Source organism: Anabrus simplex, chromosome 3, assembly GCF_040414725.1.
Source record: "Anabrus simplex isolate iqAnaSimp1 chromosome 3, ASM4041472v1, whole genome shotgun sequence".
Taxonomy (NCBI): Eukaryota; Metazoa; Arthropoda; class Insecta; order Orthoptera; family Tettigoniidae; genus Anabrus; species Anabrus simplex.
The window spans coordinates 417,759,730-417,782,388 of record NC_090267.1 but is presented as its reverse complement, the minus strand read 5'-3'; the positions used below and the strand labels follow the sequence as shown (position 1 = coordinate 417,782,388).

Here is a 22,659-nt window from a genome sequence, read left to right as displayed (position 1 = left end):
AAAATCCTCATGTATGATGCGGTTCACACCCGCGACACCATAGTGATGGGAAAAGCGATAGAAAAAGAAGGGATAGTGGGTCTTACTAATAAATAATTTGAAAAGAGTCGATATCTTGCACCGTTGTCTTTTCAGCTGCTGAAGTTAACCAAGCAATCAGACAGCTTCGGGAGCGAATTCAAATCGGCTTTTCAAGGTTGTATAGTTAAATCTGCACATTGCTAACATCGCTTGAGGGACATGCCGAGAAATCAGCATCAAATACAAACACACCGTGAGTTTCAATAGGTGTAACCGAAGCGTACTTTAGTGGCGCGATCATGTCAGCTCGAAGGTCCGTGATCAAATCTGAGACATTTTTTTTCGATTATACACAAATTCTCAGCATCTATTGTCGAATAGTTTCAAAGAGGGGGGGGGGGGGTTAAGAATGCCTGTACTTGGAAGAGTAAAGCATGTGAATATTTAACATAATCACTTCATCTATGCAGGGTTTTGTATAAAAATAATAAACTCTTAAGAAATAAGCACTTCATCGTCTTGAAAAAATTGTAACAAGAAAAAATTTTCAAAATATATTTATGCATTTGTTTTTGAGGGAAGTGTAGGTAGTAAGACTGGCAGGGGTATACCAAGAGACCAAAGTGTGAATAGACAAACAGATTAGAGTAGATGTAGGATGTAATAGATACGTAGAAAAAATTTAGCCAAGGATAGGATGGTAAGGAGAGCTGCTTCAAAGCAGTCTGTAGACTGATGACTCGAATTTTATTTATTTATTTATTTATTTATTTATTAAGGTTCACAATTGCAAGGGAATCTGCCACCTAGGGATAGCCCTGAATGCCGATCAGAAGTGAATAAAAGAAAATTGTAACATCATTTACTCTTTCGGTTGATAGATTCAATGTGTTGCCATTTTACATAATAATCCCGAATTAACAGTCACATTGAAGTAAAATTAAGTTCAAAATTGTAAGCTCTCCCATATTTTACTTCCCTCAGTAATTCAGTAGCTGTAAAATGCCAACATCTTGTACTGTAATTTTATTCAGTGTCTGAACTGATGTTAGGACTGCTAGAATCGTATTTGGTGCTACGGTGTATGGTGATATTTTAGAGTACATTCCACCCGTATCTGTTTTTTGGCGTCTGTTGCGTAATATTCACACGAGACAGCATGTTCCATACATTGTAGTGTAACTCGTTAACAGTAACGCGAGCTTACAGTGTAAGATAGCAGCATACCTTAGTTTATATAAGAAATGAGTAAAGGGTAGAACCCGCAAGTTAGGCAAACTGCCTTTCTTACCCGGGTGGAAATAGTGTCACTATGGAGAAAAATATGTTGTCGTACATTTGGGGACCGTAGGAACAGTTATTATTTTGCCTTTTTTCTGTGCCTATTTTAGCTTCTGTTGCCTGTGTGAAAGTTTTTTTTTTTTTTTTTTGCTAGGGGCTTTACGTCGCACCGACACAGATAGGTCTTATGGCGACTATGGGATAGGAAAGGCTTAGGAGTTGGAAGGAAGCGGTCTTGGCCTTAATTAAGGTACAGCCCCAGCATTTGCCTGGTGTGAAAATCGGAAACCACGGAAAACCATTTTCAGGGCTGCCGATAGTGGGATTCGAACCTACTATCTCCCGGATGCAAGCTCACAGCCGCGCGCCTCTACGCGCACGGCCAACTCGCCCGGTGTGTGAAAGTTTAATGTGTCTTCTTTTTTTTCTCATTTTGTTTCGAGTTATGCATATTTTCTGCTATTATTTACATATTAAAATGAATCATTGTAAACAAGATATAATTTCAGTGTATTGTCAATAATAAACAGAACAATTTCATTGTAATTTAATAAATAAAAATCTAATTGTTCGCCTATGTGGTGCAGTGGTTAGTGTGATTACCTACCATTGCCGGAGGCCCGGGTTCGATTCCACGAAATTTGAACAGTGGTACTGTGCCCTACTGCACTTTAAAGTTCCGTCCAGGCGAAAGCCGGTCTCGAACCCAGAGTACAGTAGTGAAAGAACTCTCACAGACGTGAGCTGGTGCACATAGTCTTACCTGAACACAGTCCTCTTCATTCAGCCGGGTAAGCGCTCTTCTCAGGGATAACATGGGTCTAACGGGGCAACATAAAGATAAAACATTAGGACATGTGCCTACTCAGGTAAGAATTCGCTAAATCAAATAAAATAAAATATCTAACAGAAAACATCGCTGCATTCAAAGTTTAACAAATAGGGATTTATTACACAAAATTGAATTATTTACAAATGAAAGAGCTTTTCAATATGATAGGGTAAAATGACGCTGAGCCGATGACAACCAGTTCACTGCCTTCACGAAACAGCTGTACTGCAACAAGCATGTTACAATAGTGTAAGTAACGAAGTTTAGAAAGATGGATATCTGTTTAACTACTCATAAACAATGATTCCCATAAAATTTACAATGCCTCGCGCCGTCGAACCCCGGTGCAAACAAAAATCACCACAAAATTTACAATGACCTGACACGGTCACGAACCCTAGTCCCATGACGAGTAAGGCGTCCAAGATACCTATGCAAACAATATAAAAGGACCCAATCAACATATACCTGGGTGTCAGTATAAAACGGGTCAGTGTTAAAATATTACGTAAAACAAATAGGACATAAAAAAGATCTCTCCCTGCTTTCAAAACATGAAGGTCGTTTCTTCCCCCCAGGCACACTTGACAAACTGCAGACGACAATAACCAACTCACAAGCCTGTGACGTCAAGCTCAACGACCTCCACCCTCACCACTTCACTTGCGGCAGCCCCCTAATTTATGAGCTCAAATGGGCGACAGGCTAAATTCTCGCCTTTCAAAAGAACACCTCACGTAATCAGCTGCTAAAGCCCTCTTTTAAATATACCTGGGCTATCTGCCCTCGTCTCAATATCTCCAGCAATCTCGCTAATCTTACTTATGCCTCTCATGGGCTAAATCCTGGTGCTACAAAAACACTAATCATTAAGCGATCGTCACATGGCCATACTAGGCATTTCCAAAATATATTCAATAAACTCTCAATTGTTGGGCTCTCTCATGTCAACTGCAAATCTTACTTCTGCCTCTCATGGGCTCAAATCTCTTAAATATTCGGACTCGCTCGCTCTATCAGTGAATCTGGGTGAATTACTGGTCACGTCTTGGTCACAACGATACACATCTACGTCTGCAGAAACAAATGCCTAAATGCGATCTAATAAAAGTACCTATCTGTTAGACTAACCTCCTATGACCAAATGAGTTCGATCAGACCCTTACAAATACACGTACGTTATAATAACACAATCAAAATGAAATATGAACACGCTAACAAGGACTCTACAAATAACATCTATCTTAAAGTACGGGGTTCGAGTTTGAGGCCTAGCTCTAAATTACAAGGAAAATTTTCCTACCATAACTAATCTGTGGACTGACGGCCCCCATATTCCTATCTAAATTTAAATGACATGCTTGAAACAGAATTGGAAAGCTCTGACCTTATTTATCGGGACATAACGGAGCGGCCATCCCTGTGGACCACTGGATCTACCACATCATGATAGACTGCGGAGCTGGCAGCAGATACTGTTGACCACTTGGAGACATTCTTGCTTGTGTGGCGTCTTCGTACAGCTCCCTCTGTAGTTGGAAGGTGTCCCCTTCGATGTCGTGCTGATCAGGTGCTCCCAATGTTCCTGGATCGATGCCCGTTGTCGTGTTGGCTTCAGCTCCTGGTTGTGGCTTCTTTGCAATGCTGCTGTCAAACACTCGTTCTGACTTGATGCTGGGGTAACTGAAAATAAATTCATATATTACAGACTGTCCAAACTCGATGCCTGTCTCCACTACTATCGTGTCTCACACGTCACATTGACCAAGTCTCGTTCAGAGTTTTAACCTGGTACACAATAGTTTCTTCACTCCTCTCAGTCACTGTTCTTTCATCCTATCACACGGACAACACATAGTTTTAGAATTCCTCACCTGAGCCAATATTAATTCTAGCCTCTCGTCAGTAATAACTTGACCTCATAGAAATATGAAGCTATTAGTTCATTAGTCTCTTAGAAGCAGTATCTCATCTCCCCATAGCATATTCTCACAGGTAAAATCTTAAATTCAGCTGAATATTCAAGTTGCTTACTTACTTCCTCGCAGATCTAGCTGTACTCTTCGTCTGTGCTGCTCGAAGACAAAGCGTTGTTCTCAGTACCGACACGCAGTATGACGACTCGTTCAAGCAGTCTTCTTGTCCACGAATGAGACTGATATGCCAGGCTGCCTTATTTTATAATCCCGGATGGCGTCATCAAGCCGCTTGGTCGCGTGCAATCCGCGCGCGCCCGCGAAATTTTTTCCCGCACTAAGTATATCATGAGCTCTAATTAACGAATGCATTAATGAATGCAGCCCTAATGCATATCAACATAAAGCAGAAATTATGCAGGTTGCAATTCTTGTCTCAAATCCAATGCAACTCCTCCGTAACCAAAGATATTAATTTAATTCTTTCTTCCCTCCTCATATACGTTTTGCCGGGATCCGGGAAGCGTCCCCAATCTTCATCAAGAGGCTTGGCTTGGGACATAACTCCTTTTAATGGGTTTCTGGAGATTTCTCATCATGACGCTCGCACACACTTCACACAAGAACGCTTCTTCTGGACTTCTTTATGACATTTACTGTAAGACACTGGCTTCGTGGGTGGCCTTGTGTGATTCCAATATCCAATACTAAAATTAATCCAATTGCCCCAATGAACAGGATGGTTCAGTACGAAGGCTGGAACGGTGTCCACTGAACCTCGGGAGATTAACTGAGTAGAGGGGGGGTTCGATTCCCACCCTAGCCATCCTCGAAGTGGTTTTCCGTGGTTTCCTACTTCTCCTCGAGGCAAATGCCGAGATGGGACCTAACTTAAGGCCATGGTCGATTCCTTCCCTCTTCCTTGTCTATCCCTTCCCATCTACCCCTCCCCACAAGGACCCTGTTCAGCATAGCAAGTGAGGCCGCCTGGGCAAGGTACTGATCCTCCTCCCCAGTGTATCCCCCACCTAAAGTCTTACGCTCCAGAACACTGCCCTTGAGGAGGTAGGGGTGGGATCCCTCGCTGAGTCAGAGGTGGGGGGGGACCAATCCTGCACGGTAAACGGATTAAGAAAGAAAGAATTTTGGACAAACTATATTTTCGTATTATACAACTGAAAATCTTGCTCCACAGGCCAAGTGATCGAGAGGATTGCAGCGTCCCGCACCTGCTATATAACATTAAGTGCTATAATGTGGTGGGGATGGGCATTAAGTAGTCCACATTAAGCCACTATCCGCTTCCGTAGCGTAACGGTTAGCACCATTAGCTACCATCCTCAGGGGCTCGGGTTCGATTGTCGGTACTGCCTGAAATTTAAGAATGACAAGAGGGCTGGTATGTGTTTAAAATTGTACACGTAGCTCAACTCCATTGGGAGTGTGCCTAAAAAAGAGCCCGACCACCTCAGCGAGGACTCGAGGCCCAAGGGGTCCCGGGTTCGATTCCTGGCCGGGTTGGTGATTTTAACCGCATTGTATTACCTATTTCCTTTAGCCAAAATAAATACCTGAACTTCAAGGCTGTTGTAATGAGTAGGCCTATAGATAGAAATAAGGACTTTCTGGCAAAAATATGACGTGCCAAGTAAATGTTAGCTGCACGGTAGAGTGCTGACCGTGTGAGCTCAAGTTGGCGGGTTCTGTCCTGGTTCAGTCCGGTGGCATTTGAAGGTACTCAGATATGGCAGCTTCGTGTTGGTAGATTTACCGCCCCGTTAAAGAACTGCGGGACAAAATTTCGGCACATCGGTGTCCTCGAATACCTTAAAAGTAGTTAGTGGAACGTTAAAACATTATTATTATTATTATTGTTACCGTGGTTTAGTGGATCAGCAGAGGTGAAAAAAGGTGCCGGGGTGAATGGGTCTAACCACCAAAATCAAAGTTAATTTAAAACTGTAACAAGGTTATTTTTTCTCTTCTTTTTTTTTTGAACAAAAAGAAAAATTGCAATAAGTACAAGTAGCAAAAATTAACTCTAGGAAAGATAAGATTGGTGGTATAAATAGAACTTGGGCTTCAAGCCCTCCCTGTACATTTTCTGAGCTCTCAGCTCACAAACACGTATTTACCAATTACCAAAGGGCAGAAAACCCCTAATACCTGGAGCACTTGCTCCCGACTTTGAATTCAAGCCTCCCAGAGCAACTATTACACACTGGAAAAGAGCTAACACGCTCTCGGTTTTTTACGCCTATTCAAGGCAATATCAGACTTTACCATTGATTGCCATCAAGGCACGACTTACAACAATGACACAGCGGTATCTTGTACTCAATATACTGGGCCTTAGCAGGAAAAGAACAGGTTAAGAAATGGCCCGGAATACCAAAAAGAATGGAGGCGTATACTTGCACTCCTAAATACACATTTTAAAACCTAAAAGGCACTAGGCCGATGAAACAGGGGCTATTCCCAAACTATGGAGGTGACTCGTATAAGGAAGAAATTTAAAACATTGAGGAAAAGAAGAAAATCAGTTACCAAAACGTAGTCACCTCAAACCAATATGAAGGGGAGCTCGAGAGGGTAAATCACTCTCTATCCCCGAATTACAGTTACCAATTTACTTAAGTTTTTACATAAACTGGTAGAAATTTACATATTTGTAAAGATGGGTTACATGGTAAAGTTTTCGGACCTTTCTCGCGGGTTAAACTGCTGAGCTAGCAAGAAATAAAGATGTTAAGCGGCCATTACCTTACTGAAGAACTGCTGCCTGAAGAAAGAGGCACCTCCCGCCTCCTGCTACATGTCCATACACAGGGTTAGATGTTAAACAAATGGCCGAGAGACAAGAAAATCAGCAGGTTTTATACCTTCGGGGAAGGTTCGAGACCTTTCATGAATGATCAAGACACACCCACGGAGTTTTATTGGTTAACATCAAAAGGTACACACAAAATCGAAGAAGAAATACGGGATTGGCTGAAAATTAATTACAGAAATTATTGATTGGTTAACTTCTAAACTGGCGGAAGGAAAAGATAAATATTGCCAACCCAAGAATGAATGAACAAAATTTAGTAAAGAAAAACTTACGAATACAAAATTTCTTCAAATAAAGATCCTTCACTTCGCACCAGGGTGCGTGATCATAGTTTTTTAGTAGAGACATCTATGGGAGAAAGTCCACACTTCTTGATAAATAGTAAACAAAAACAAGTCGAAATTCACACAGTGACATCTTTAGAGGAAAAATTTAAGTTGGTCTAGTTCCAAGTTCAGTGTTTCTCCAGTAGAGGAGTTCTAATTGGCGCAAGATTTAGACGTGCGGCGTAGAGGTGTACCGCCCGGTACAGTTATTATTATTATTATTATTATTATTATTATTATTATTATTATTATTATTATTATTATTATTATTATTATTAAAACTGAAGCATACAACTTATGACCAAAATGTAAAGATATGAAATTTACTCTAACATCACTTCGAACTTTTCAAATGTTTGTTTAGAACATTTATAATACTCATACTTTACTTCATAAATTCTAAAATACAGGGAACCTGGGACTGTACCTTAATTAAGTCTACAACCGATACCTTCTCAATCCTAGCTTTTTCTTATGCTGGCCTTCTGACCCCAGCTTGGCAGGTTCGATGCTGGGTGAGTGGGGTGATATTCGAAGGTGCTCAAATACGTCAGCCCTTGTCGGTAGATTTACTGTCACGTTAAAGAACTCCTGCGGGACAAACTTTCGGCTCCTCAGCGTCGAAAACCACAAGGTAGTTAGTGGGACGTAAAATAATAATTATTAGTACTATTATTATTACTATTCATACGTAGTCGAAAACATTCGATGTGTTAGTGCGACATTAAAGCAGTATTAAAAAAAGTAGGAAACACAGGTTCTAGTAAAATAAAGTAAGAAATGCAATCTTGGCCTTCGTTACTCGGGGCTGCGAGTTCGATTCCAGGTCTGGTAAAAGGATTTTAACCTTAAACGATTAGTTCGCTTCACTCGAGGACTGGGAGATTGAGCTCACCAAAAATCCATGCAGCTCCGACAGCAGTATCTTTCCATCACACTATCACGCAATTTCCCATGCATAGCAGATGCCACCTAGCTTGTCGGAGGCTCTGCCGTACAAGGGTTGTGTACCATGTTAGCAATACCCACATGACAGGAAACCCTCACCTTTGTGCACTTGTGTGTTGAAACTAGTCTGAAAATAGGTGACTAGTAAGTGCGTGTAAGGCGTTACGAAAATCAGCCTGTTTATCACATTCGATATTCCGATATAGATGGATAATCCAAGACCTTGGCGGAGTGTCACGACTATAAATTTGATGGTACAACCTCTCACCGCGGGTGGGGGGGAGGGGTGCTTTTAACGCTCCTAACGCCCACTCAGTGTACTTCGCCGCGCCATAGAGTGAACGTGCCGACCAATTTAAAAGGTTCTGGTCTCGTTTCGTTCGTAAATAGGCGAAGAAACACCTAATATTTTTTTTTTTTAGCGACGACAAGTAGAGTTCGTGAATAAGTGCTGTAGACGCTGAAAATTTGCTTCATATCGACTTCTGAATGTAAATTCCGACCCATGATGTATCATTGATGGAGCCCGGACATTTAGGCATTGATAGGTTAGAATGCAAACCTACTTCAGCGATTAACATATAGTCTAACCTACACAACGGTTATGCTATGAGGTTTGCATAAACATTAGGTGTACGTCCCATCAGAACACCTAGAAATTATGTTACTCGCGCTACATAACGGAAGAACGGGCTGGGCGACAATTCCTGCCACCCAAATTACTTCTGCATTCTAACCTATTACTGTCAAAAAATGTTGGGTCTAATTGTTGGATAGCATGCTGACCTTTCGTCCGAGGGGTCCTGGGTTCAATTTCCGGACGGGTTGGGAATATTTACTTTCATTAGTTAATTCTTCTAGCTCGGGGACTGTGTGTTTATGCCGTATTCAGAATTAGATTTCATGTTAGTTAGGGCCCCATCTTCACAGACGCACAGGTCGTGTGTACGGCGTCAACTCGAAAACCTGCATCAGGCATCTCGGGAGACCACACACCATCATCACAACGATGCCATTCGCCTGTTATTCTTGTAATCATCGGAGAAGATGGGATTCTCTATCTAACGTGTCTTTCAATTCAAATCATAGTTGGCTGGGCGATATTGTTTCGAAACACTGTGAAACATCCCTCACCTGTCCCTACCCGTAATTACTACGAAAGCCCATAGCATAGAATGAGGTATACTCCCTGCCATGTATTCTTACACACTGAGGGTACATACAGCCTTACTTTCTTCCTTGTTAACATTGAAGGTAGTGATTTATAGTTATTTCTAACTGATGGATTCGATTTAGTGTCGCTAACCATGCAGTGTAAGGACCCTACTTGCCGATACGACAGTCTTACAGTTACTGTTAATCTTGCATGTTGGCACTGTATAGTCATAAGTCTTTTTCGTGATTTGCGAGATTTACGTATTGCCACTATCGTATTCTGAAAATCTCTAGTGCTACTTTTGCGGGTATAAGTAAAGCATATTTTCTTTTTCCGTAGGATTGTAAATCTGTCTTGGGTAATACCAGGTAAGTAGAATTCTGGCATTTTCGATTAATGCATTTAAATAACGTAGTTGGTGTAAAATGACGAACGCACCATTTTATTAATACGATCTTATTTCGTCGATTTCGTGTGCATAGAATTCAACTGGGATGTATAAGAGGCAAGAAAAGTCCATAAGAACTCGCCCGAAAAGGAAAGCTACGTTACCTCCTCCATAAAGATCACTTCAGTTGTCCGACTCGTTGGCTGAATGGTCAGCGTACTGGCCTTCGGTTCAGAGGGTCCCGGGTTCGATTCCCGGCCGGGTCGGGGATTTTAACCTTAATTGGTTAATTCCAGTGGTCCGGGGGCTGGGTGTTTGTGCTGTCCCCAACATCCCTGCAACTCACACACCACACATAACACTATCCTCCACCACAATAACACGCAGTTACCTACAAATGGCAGATGCCGCCCACCCTCATCGGAGGGTCTGCCTTACAAGGGCTGCACTCGGCTAGAAATAGCCACACGAAATTAACTAACTTCAGTTGACCTTGTCTTGTCACGACTTGGGTATGGTTTGCAGACTTCGCCTTTGTGTATTCTTATTGAATTATGGCATAAGTTTTATACGCGAAACTTTTAGTGATCCTTCGGCTTTCTAGTGCTGGATCGGTAGACCTCGGGTATCTTCGAGATTCGTATTGGCAACCTTTGATACACAACAGTGTTGCCAAATTATATTTTCAAGATGGGCTAAATACTACTAAAAATCCGCTAAAATTCCGCCAAGAAATCCGATCTCAAATAATGAGCAATCAAAATGAGCAGTAATAATAATAATAATAATAATAATAATAATAATAATAATAATAATAATAATTAAAGTAAATATCTGCACTCATCTGATCTGAGAGTTTCCCTGGGATTAACCCCCTGCCTGCAAGCCGGCGAGCTAAAACTTGTAGACGTTTTACTGCCGGGTGCAAACTAGGTGAATCCCCTACCTCAAGGGCTACACATAGAACAGGCCAGTTCATTAAAAGGTGTTCCTTCATAACATAAATATAAATGCTACTCTCTCACAGTTTCATTATCTGTCGTCGTTCGTCAACTAAGAGATGCCCACCCTCATCGGAGAGTCTGCCTTACAAGGGCTGCACTTGGCTAGAAATAGCCGGACGAAATTAAATTAAATTAACTAAGAGATAAGTACCCATTCCCCACGCATGGCATTTATGATACAATGATCTCATAACATCAAATCCAAATAACATGTTTGCCTCGCGTGACTGCTAGCTGCTGACAAGAAATCGGAATAGCTCGGAGTCAGACTGGAGTAGGGGTACACATTTTAAAAAAACGTGAAATGGATAAAACACTAAATTCCGCTATAATAAATATAGAATTCCGCCAAAAAATCCGCTGTCCGCTAAATGATATATTTCTCCACCAACAGTCTTCTAATTCCGCCAAATTTAGCGGAAAATCAGCTAAGTTGGCAACACTGATACACAAACTATGAACCGCCGTGATGCATCTGCCGTACACTTTACGTACTAGTACTGTTGTTGTTTATACAGAAAAGACAAAATATAGAATTCATGTTAGGAACAAGATTCGCATCGAGAAATGTTATATAATGTGTGTGTGTGACACAGTTGTTGGCTTAAGATAATAAAGGTTTAGAAAATTCCTATCGATCGATCATACTATCGATTCAATTCAGATTTCATTTCCTTTCAGTTGGCAGTATTACCTGAACCGGGGTAGCTCCCTCCTTACTCATCACCCCTCGAAACCAAGTTTTGCGGATAATACACGTAATATATTTGCTTGTGTGTAGTATTACAACGTGGTTTCACGTCAGCCCGACAAGTAATAGCAAAGTTAAAAAAACTGAATTATTTACACAAGGCAAACACTAAAGAATACGGTTATAGTAATGAGTATATCAAAATAAAGGCAGAAATATATAACATTAAATTAAGTGAGGGTGAGAGAGAGTGCATTTCCTTACTGAGCTTGAAAACCGACTTAATATTATGAATATATTGATTGATAACTTACTTCGGTAAGGGATCCTCCATTATTGATACTTCTGTTGAAGTTAGTCTGTACATGGTTATGTCCCGTGATTTCAATATGTAACTAGTCAAGTTGGCAGCAGTGATGATCCATTAAAAAAATAGGAGAATAGGACGGCGATATTTGCTTTTTAATGTATAGCCTTACGTGTCGATTCCTCTACATAATGCTTGGTGCTTATTATTTCGCACAAGAGTTTATTTTTTGCGTCAGGAAATGTACTAGGGAAAAAATATTCTCACTAGTAGTTTTAAACCCGAAATAATCTACGTTTTGAAAATTAGATAGTTATAAAAATTTCGAACAATTGCTTCTGTTATGCTTTGATTATAATTAACTAGGACACTTGTGTGCGAAATGGTTTTCATAGTTTCTGTGGTAATTTCCTTCACATGTACTCCGTGAGGTAAATAAAGAATGCCACTTGACACGTGAGTAACGGGAGCTAGAGAACCTCACAATACCGCAAACCTACATTTTGCACGTCCTTCAGATTCAAACCCTAGATCAAGATAGTGAGAAGTACATATTTCTTCATTGTGTAATTCTTTCCTTTCACCAGTCGACGAGTAATCTGAGAATTTTCCTTCGAGCAGTGTAAGATGTAACAGATTGGTATGCATCGGCAAGGTCTCTTGGAGAAATAAAGGAAGGCCATACTTGTTGCAGGCAAATGGCTCTCTTCAGTCTGTGAATTGCTGAAGTTCTGAAGTAAGAATCCTCATCAAACGTAATGTTCTGTTATTACCAGCTCATCCTTTGCAGAGTTGTTAGTTTGTACCTCATAATTACTTTAAATAATATTATTGTTTTACGTCCCACTAACTGCTTTTGGACGGATTCCGGAGACGCCGAGATGCCGGAATTTTGTCCCGCGGGAGTATTTTCAGTTTCTTTCTTAATCCGTTTACCCTCCAGGGTTGTTTTTCCCCTCAGACTCGGCAAGGGATCCCACCTCTACCGCCTCAAGGACACTGTCCTGGAACGTGACACTTTGGGTCGGGGGATACAACGGGGAAGGAAGACCAGTACCTCGCCCAGGTGGGCACACATGCTATGCTGAGCAGGGGCGTGTGGAGGGATGAGAAGATTCTAAGGGATATACAAGGAAGAGGGAAGGAAGCGGCCGTGGCCTTAAGTTAGGTGCCATCCCGGCATTTGTCTGGAGAAGTGGGAAACCACGTAAAACCACTTCGAAGGTGGCTGAGGAGGGAACCGAACCCCCCCTCCTTAAACTCAGTTGACCTCCCGAGGCTGAGTGGGCTCCGTTCCAGCCCTCGTACCACTTTTCAGATTTCGTGACAGAACCGGGAATCGAACCCGGGCCTCCAGGGGTGGCAGCTAAGCACACACCATAGAGGCGGACGAGTATTTTTACGTGCCAGTAAAGCTACCGACACGAGGCTGACGTATTTGAGTACCTTCAAATACCATCGAACTAAGCAAGGATCGCACCTGCCAAGTTGGGGTCAGAAGGCCAGCGCCTCAACCGCGGCACTTCAAATAAAACATCAAGTATGTCATTCACGACATCAATTTTTTCTTCATCTGTTTATATAAGTTCCGGAGATAATGTTGTTCTATTTGTTGTTTATTTAAAGAAATTGGAACGGGTTGAGTAGCTCCGGCACAAGAGTGCTGGGTTCTGAGCCCAACTTGACAGGTTGGATCCTGGCTCAGTCCGGTGGAATTTGAATGTGCTCACATACCTCTGTCTCGTGTGGGTAGATTTAATCGCTGGTACAAGAAAACTACTACGGGACAAAAATCTGGCGCCTTTGCGTCTTCGCAAACCATAAAAATGTAGTTAGTGGGGCGTAAAACCAATAAAAGAGAAAAACGAAGCAAATCGAGCGGGTGGCCGCGTGGTTTGGGGCACGTAGCTGTCAGCTTGCATTGGAGAGGTATTGGGTTCGAATCCTACTGTCGGCAGCCCTGAAGGTGGTTTTCCGTTGTTTCCCATTTTCGCACCTCGCAAATGCTGAGGCTATACCTTAATTAAGGCCACGGACGCTCCCTTCCAACTCCTAGGCCTTTCCTATCCCATCGTCGCCGTAAGACCTATCTGTGTCGGTGCGACGTAAAGCCCCTAGCAAAAAAAAAAAAAAAAAAAAGAGAAGAATTTGGAATATAAGACCTGAAATCGACATTGGTACTGGCACTTACAATACGAGGAATGTATAAAAAGACGTCCCTTTTTTTTTTTGAGTTGCGCATGGTCCCCACGTTCGCTCAACCACAAAGAAAATGGCTACAAGTTCAATTCTACGAGGAAAAGGCGACTGCGCATAGAACACACTACTGTATCGTACCGTTGTTGCAGGTAGTGAAAACCTGACGGTTCCATGGACGTTGAAAGATGTGACATTCCTTTCACTTGCGATGTGAAAAGTAAATGTAAATGGCATAGAAAGCATTGATCATATCGATCGGTACTGACTTGATCTTCAGAACACTCCCCGATTCATTGAAATGGCTATCCAGAATGAAAATACCTGGTTTAGTTCCTTCAGACGCCGAGAATTTCAGATTGTTCTGTCAACCCCGTGGCTCAGGGATAGCATGCCTCCGTCTTACCCGGTGGCTCAGGGTTCGATTCCTGACCAATCCAAGGATTTTAATTCTGACAAAGCAGAAATGTATTCATAATAGAGAGAGGTTGATTTGATGAGCTGCACGTTGAATGAATTTGTGCATATGAATCGATTAGTAGGGGGAGGTCATATGGTACTACGGAGTAAGGCAGATTCCTAGGAGAGTTACGTACTTGATTGTTGATGGAAAGAGAAGAACGGGACAATGCGAATCAATAGTTAGACTCAGTATTCAATTATTTCAGTGAATGGGACGTAGAAGCCTAAGAGGCCAACAATACTAGGTGAAAGTAGAGGTTTTACGGAAGTAGTTATTTTGTTCTAGGGGGCATGTGATAGCCAAGGGGCATTGCCACTGGCTTCGTTCTATTAGGCGGCTGCAGTTTGAATCCCGGCAGCGTATTTTGAGTTTTTTAAATTACAAATTGTGTCCCTGTGGTTTGGATTTTACCTACAACTGGAGATCTCGTTATTCTCATCACAGTTATCAACAATCTTTTAGAAACTACACATTTAATTTTGTTTAGTTTGTTCTTTTACACACAGATGAAATTCATCTTTAATGAAAATATGTACCTGGAGAATGGCACGGGGGTGAAGGAAGGTTACCTCTCTAACGCATCATTGAAGTTGGCGTGTTCCAGCGATGGTACTCAGATGTGGTTCTCAGAGGCCGTATTGCAACATCAGTGGTAGGACTCTCAGGGCCGATTGCAGAAACGGTGTTTACACAATGTTTACGGGTAAACAATGTGCCTATGGCTGCCACATTGCAAAGACGTTATTTATCTTTTGCACACTGTCTAAACCCGATGTTAAATCGGCCATGTTTAAACACTGCCTAGAACACTGTTTAACCTCAAAATTTAGGAGTTTATTATTATTATTATTATTATTATTATTATTATTATTATTATTTGCTTTACGTCGCACAGACACAGATAGGTTTTATGGCGACGATGGGATAGGAAAGTGTTAGGAGTGTGAAGGAGGTGTCCGTGGCCTTAATTAAGGTACAACCTCAGCATTTGCCTGGTGTGAATATGAGAAACCACGGAAAACCATCTTCAGGGCTGCCGACAGTGGGATGCAAGCTCACAGCTGTGTGCCCCTAACCGCACGGCCAACTCGCCCCGTAATTGTAGGAGTGAATTACAATCAGAGGTTATGTACCATGAAACATATCCTTTGTATTATCATGTGGAGACGATTCCGGGAGTAAAGGTTAGTCCGACGGCCACTCCGTGAGTCGCCTGATGCGATTAATTTGAAATGCGCGGGGAGGTACAGTTTAAAATACGATTTCGCCTTACAAGAGATACTATAAGGGACTTGTTTCTAGAAACTGATACAAATGCAAGGGACAATCCTGTAACTGTCAATTCGACTATAATTATTGGAAACCTATATACTTTATTATATTTGTGATAATTTCCCTGGAATTAGGTCACTTCGACTACATCCACATCAGAATAACTTGTCCCGATCGTCAGAGGGCTGTCACATACATCAACGGGAGGGATTCAGTTATATTTAGTAACTAAAGAGATTTAGTAACTAAAGCGCGCGCGCGCGCGCGTGTGTGTGTGTGTATATATATATATATATACACCTCTAGAACGCAAGCAGCATGTGTATAGCCCATACAACTCATTGGGTTACATAGTATTAATTTAATCTTCCCTTCACCGAAGCTATTTAGATTACACTCATCATAACAACACTATAATCAAAGCTACACATACTCGTACGGTGGCGTGTCGCTTTAGTGTCGATTATATTATGAGATTTAATGTAATTTAATTATGAGACATTCTTATCTGTGGGTATGTCATGCTCATGCTTAGCCATATTTGAGTAATGTGTAGGAAGACGACAGCTGACTAATGTTTGGCGCGTGCACCGACGAATTTCATTGGTTGCGACAAGCTATCAGTTGAATGGAAGATAGGCCTACTACTATTCCCATTTTCGAACCAATATTGACACTTTAAAAGATATCTGACTAAACACCATCTGAGCATTTTTTATGCAATGGAATATCGTTCTTAACTTAGACGTTGTTTAGGTAGACGTTGTCTAAGGCTTAAAACTAGTCGTTTCTGCAACCGGCCCAGTGTACGACATGACTATCGGTTGCGTCAGGAGGTAGTATTATGTTAGACATACAGCGACGAGAAATAACTCCGAAACCATCAATAATAGCGGAAAAACTAGCCAAATTACCCGTTCTTCCTATGGACTTATGAGAAAGTATTAAAGCCATTAAATTAAGGTGGCTTTTGAGGATATTTTAAATGCAGCAATTCGTTATTATTGACATCCTCTTCGTTATAGACCTCTTGCAGGCCAACATTTCAGCTTAGCGCCTGTTGAGATCGTTAAACAAATGTAAAAAAAAAAGAGAGGAGAGATTAACAATCGTATCAGTAACCACCAAATTTGTAATTCTATCTCTTGAAACTGCTACACCATCTATTGAGTTGAACGCCCATTTTGACAGCCGTAAAGACTCGTTATTTTCTTGCATAGTAAAGGTCAAACACAACGCGATAATGCGAGCCTACAGTTCAGTCAAGGAGATGGAAAATCACCTGCACCCATTCCCACAGTGTCAGTCCCTTCACTTCCTTAACCCCCACCAACTCCTCGTTCATTGCTACTTACTCCTACCCTGACTACTTTACAGTACGTGGTAGACAAAACCGGTATCACAAACTCTGGAACTTTCCAGCAATAGTCAATTAAGTTTTCAATGTAGCTACTTTTTATTCCGTGTGAGATGATTGAATGTTCAGATATGGAGATCTTTCATTAAACACAGCTTCATAAAGGAGTTTCAATACAGTGGTAAACACCCGAAGGCAAATAATAAGGTTTACAAGTATGTTTGGAAAGTTACCGTTAGGTCAATGCATGGACGATCGAGGCCACAGTGAAGTCGTGCTAAAACAGTGCTGAACATTCGCACATTCCAGAAGATTACGTAAGCAGTGGTGGTATCAGATTTCTCAATTTTTTCGGGGTATTTAGATGATATTGTAGCATAGTTTCCCGCTTTCAAACTAAAGATAAATATTTCCCAAATTTTATCCGTTTATGATAACTAACTTCATAACAAAATAAACCTTCAGCAATTTTATGATTTGTTGGAATAATGGATTCTACGGCATAACATTCTGAACTAGGTACGAGTAATCGAGCACACGCACACTAATCGATAGTTGAATGATGATTCGATGAGAAGGGAAAAGTCCCAAAATGCATTTGTTGGAGGAAGACTTGATTGCTTTGTGGTTTCAGATTTTCGTTGGTTTTGTTTAATTTTGTTCATAATTTGCACATTTGCTACTTTCGTATATTTTCATTAGTTTGGCATAATTTCGTACTCGAATATTAAAAATACGATTTCTTGATAAGAGTATTCACTAGACTAATAATTTCCATGAATTTCTTACATAACCAACGATATTCGAGTTCAAGTGTGTTACGGGTGACGGAAATGATTTTTTCACCAAAAGTTAGGGTATTTTCATAATTTTGTATGAAAAATATCTGGCAATGGAAGTTCGGACATCGAACGCATGAAGTTAATTACGTCGCGTGTTATACGTCAACTAATGGTGGTACACGGACTTGCAGAGAGCAGAGTTATGAATCCAACCATTGTTTGGTACAGTTAGATAAGCAAAATAGAGCGTAACACACATTTACCAAAGTGATTTACCTCCTTATCTTTATAAATTTTAAATTATCTCCATCAAGTAATCCTCGAGTCCAACTTACTGTACTGGAGGTCCTCCGTGAGTCCATCTTACTGCCACTGCAGGATGTTCTCTGTGAGCACTTGCTCCAGGATTTTAAAGAATCTGACTCCCTCACAGTAGGCCGACTGTAAATCCTCGGTGAGCACTTCTCCGCTTCCAGTGTACTGTATGAACGAGCACTGCTAGTAGCTGTCAATGTGGAATTCGAACATTGCGGGTTCCCATGGGTCTGAATATTTTCTTCTGTACGTAACATTTCTTCGCCATGTACTATGTGTATTCAACACGAATTAATAAGTTGAAAGTCTATTTCAGATTCATACATACTGTATGGCTTGCACAGTATGAAAATACTTACTGAAAAGTTGTTCAAAATCTTTTTCTCAAATAAAATTCGATAGCACAGTTTGACGAAAATCTTTAGTATATCTTCGACTGTGTTTCGAACACTGTATAATAATTCATGTCGTAAGAGTAAAGAGAAATAACACGATCCAATAACTACGAACATTAAAAGATGGAAAAATAATGATGATTACAGATAGATAAGACAGATACATCTATATATATAAAATAAGAGTATTGTCTGTACATTGCTCAGAATTTGAAAAGAATGGTATTTCTGTATCGATCATGTCCACAGTGACAAGGAAATGTACTTTTTACTTTTCCGTAATTTATGTATGTATGTATGTATGCATGTATGTATGTATGTACACGCATCACTAGAAAACGGCTAAAGAGAATTTAATAAAAATCGGTATGCAAAGTCGGGGAATAAATCGCTACAATCTAAGTCACAAATAATTTTATTCACGCTGATAGAAATGGTAGTTTAAGGGAAGGCCTAAAATTCAATTTTCAAATATTTATGTTATTAGTGGTCCTATCTCAATAAAAATTGGTATGCGAAGTCGGAAAATAAGTCGCTACAATCTGGGCTATAAATAATTTTATTTACGCTGAATGAAATGGCAGTTTAGGGAAGGCCTGAAATGTAATTCTTAAATATTTACGTCATTAGTGGTCCTATCTCATTGAAAACTGGTATACAAAGACGGAGAATTAGCCACTACAAGCTAGGCTGTACATCACTTTATTCACGATGAATTAAATGGTAGCTTAGGGGAAGGCCTAAAATTTAATTCTCAAATATTTGTATTAGTGGTCCTATCGATAAATACTACATAACCAAAGTTATACAGAATGAAATTTCTGACCATTTATGACTTATACATTTTTACCGAACCGGCTATGATAATACAGATATTCATGAATTTGTATTTTAGTTGCCAAGTCCATATCGACGCCAAGCCACGAGAAAATGGGGTAACAGAATTTAATGGAAATCGGTATAGAGAGTCGGGGAATAAGAAAGTACAGTCTAAGCTATAAGCAATTTTATTCACCCTGGATTAAATTGTAGTTTACCGGGCGAGTTGGCCGTGCAGTTTGAGGCACACGGCTGTGAGCTTGCATCCGGGAGATAGTGGGTTCGAATCCCACTGTCGGCAGCCCTGAAGATGGTTTTACGTTGTTTCCCATTTTCACAACAGGCAAATGCTGGGGCTGTATCTTAATGAAGGCTACGGCCGCTTCCTTCCAACTCCTAGGCCTTTCCTATCCCATCGCTGCCATAAGACCTCTCTGTGACACTGTGACGTAAAGCCACTAGCAAAAAACCCAAGAAATTGTAGTTTAGGGGAAGGCGCCTAAAATTTAATTTTTAAATACCTATGTTTCTCGTGCATTAGCCGGGGAGTTAGAAAACTTTCTTCTTTAGCACGTCACTCCTCTGGTCCATACATTTTCTGATACGCTGGTACGTAACATACTGGTTCTTCATAGTATTCCAGTTATTCGATCCCTACTCTGACGCGCTGTTTTGAATGAGCAGTGCGCATACTTAGGGCAGAGGCTGACTTAGTAGTAGTAGTAGTAGTAGTGTAGTATGGCGTGGTCTAGAATAACTATTTAGGCATATTCCAAGTTATAGCACCACAATCTATATACATAAAATAAGAGTTTTGTCTGTACATTGCTCAGAATTTAAAAAGGATGGTATTTATGTATCAGTTGTACCCACAGTAACAAGGAAATGCACTTTTTACTTTTCCGTAATTTCTGTCTGTTTGTACACGCATCACGAGGAAACGGCTAAAGAGTATTTAATGGAAATCGGTATACAAAGTCGGGTAATAAGTCGCTACAATCTAGGCCATAAATAATTTTATTCACGCTGACTGAAATGGTAGCTTAGGGCAAGGCCTAAAATTTAATTCTCAAATATGTTATTAATAGTCGTATCTTAACGAAAATCGGTAGGGGAAGTCGAGGAATAAGTCTCTACAATCTAGGCCGTAAATAATTGTATTCACGCTGAGAAAAATTATAGTTTAGGGGAAGGCCTACAAAGGAATTCTCAAATATTTGTTATTAGTGGTCCTATCTTAATGAAAATCGGTATGCAAAGTCTAGGAATAAGTCGCTATAATCTAGGCCATAAATAATGTTATTCACGCTGAATGAAATGGTACTTTAGGGGTAGGCCTAAAATTTAATTCCCAAATAATTATGTTATTAGTGGTCGTATCGATAAAGACTACATAACATTTAATTATGTAGTATTATATTTCCGATCATGTATGTATTATACATTGTTACCATAGCGGCTATGATCAGAGATATTCATGAATTTGGATTTTTGTTACTAAGTCCTTATCAGCGCCGAGTCACGAGAAAATGGGTAAACAGGATTTAATGAAAGTCGGTATGTAAAGTCGGAGAATAAGGAATTACAGTCTACGCTATAAATAAGTTTATAAGACGCCCTAATATCACAAAGTCGAAAGAAAACTAAATGTGAAGGCCTACTATATAGAAATGTCATAAAATTGATCAACAATAACATTACATTGACCATTGTTTGTTGTAATGTGCTTTGTTTCCTGTTGACACTCATCTCCGATAGATAGGGTTATTGCTGCGTACCGAGTATTTTTTTTTAAATTTGCCTTACGTCGCACCGATACAGTTAGGTCTCATGGCGACGATGGGATAGGAAAGGGGTATGAATGTGAAGGAAGCAGCTTTGGCAGCATTTGCCAGGTGTAAAAATGGGTACCCACAGAATAACATCTTCAGGGCTGCCGAGAGTGGATTTCGAATCCACTATCTCCCGGATGCAAGCTCACAGCTGCGTGCCCCTAACCCATACGGCCAACTCGCCCAGTCGTACGAGTGTAACAGTCTGCCTAAATATTGGCGAGAAGTAGCTGTGGAATTAGGTAACTTTCTTCTTTAGCATGCCATTCCTCTGTTTCATAAATTTCCCGATACTACTGGCACGTAACACACTGGTTCATCATAGCATTCGAGCTATCAGTCCCTACTCTGAGGTACTGATTGGAATCAGAAGTGTGCATATTTAACGGGACATTGGCAGAGGAGTGTTTACGGCTGCTTGCGGCCTGGTCAGTCCAGCTCTGGAACTTTGGACTGTTAGATCGGCACCGTAGTACTGTTCATTAAAAGTGAGAAAATGTGTAGTATTTCATTTGATCGAGTATTTTATGTGATGACATTGCTTTTAATTGCTACATTCCTACTGACGTTTTTGTAATGACCTATGTTGACTTCAGTTAGGAAAACCACGAATCAGTCTTTCTGAGAATCCCGTAGCGAAACACGGGTACATCAGCTAGTTTATTTATATACAACAAATGTACCTTAAATAAATACAAACTAATTTTCTAAAATAATTATCAAGTTTAAACAATAAAAACGAATCTCCTTGAATAATTGCCATCATTAAACTAAATCTAGAGACATTTGCATACGCGTATTTACATATTTTACAGAAAGGACCTTGCATTCTTGAGGTCGTTAGGGCATGTCTAATTTTAGAGGAAAGTAGGTGAAAAAGGTCCACTGATTCGCCCACCTCACCACTTTTGTTTTCGTATATGAATGTGAACCACATTCTAGAGGCACATGTTTTTAAAAGACCAAACACGTTTTTGTTTCAATTTGTCTCATTTCTCAGGTACAACATAAAACAGATTTAAACACTTTTGTTAGCCTGTTACTTTCTCCCTTCGTGTCTCTCTCTCTCTCTCCCTCGCTCTCTCTCTCTCTCTCTCTTAAAGTGACATTTTGGGGAAGAATGATTTCACAATCGAAATAATAGGATAAAGAATTTGGAATCTGTCGATATTCTTCTATACCAAACAACCATAGAGATCATTTTAAAATATGAAACTCTAATTTAAAGTTCAAATATACAGTTAATAATGCAATTTCTTCTCTTGAGAAGAAGACAAAAAAGGAATTGTTCCTTTATCATTCTTGAGTTTAGTTCGGCTTGTAAACAAAGGCATACCTGAATTGAAGTGTTGTCTGGAACTTAAATTGTATTTAATATGTTTTATTTCAGGTGGACACGCAGCTTGTTCTGGAAAGGTTACCGCACCGAGCTGGAGGAGCACGACTTGTACAACCCACTAGAGGAAGATCAGTCAGAAGTGCTGGGGGATCGGCTGGAGCGGTAAGCATCTAGTGCTTTGTTCAT

At 40.5% G+C, this 22,659-nt stretch overlaps 1 protein-coding gene across 2 annotated transcripts in view; it reads left to right on the top strand.

Annotated features, from left to right (window-relative positions):
• Positions 1–22,659, top strand: part of LOC136866449 (ATP-binding cassette sub-family C member 4) — a 431,945-nt gene that overhangs the window by 202,635 nt on the left and 206,651 nt on the right. For both annotated transcript variants that reach the window (XM_067143403.2, XM_067143404.2), the window contains one exon: positions 22,525–22,635. In XM_067143403.2, the coding sequence (XP_066999504.1) occupies positions 22,525–22,635 (111 nt within the window). The remainder of the gene's footprint in view (positions 1–22,524; positions 22,636–22,659) is intronic.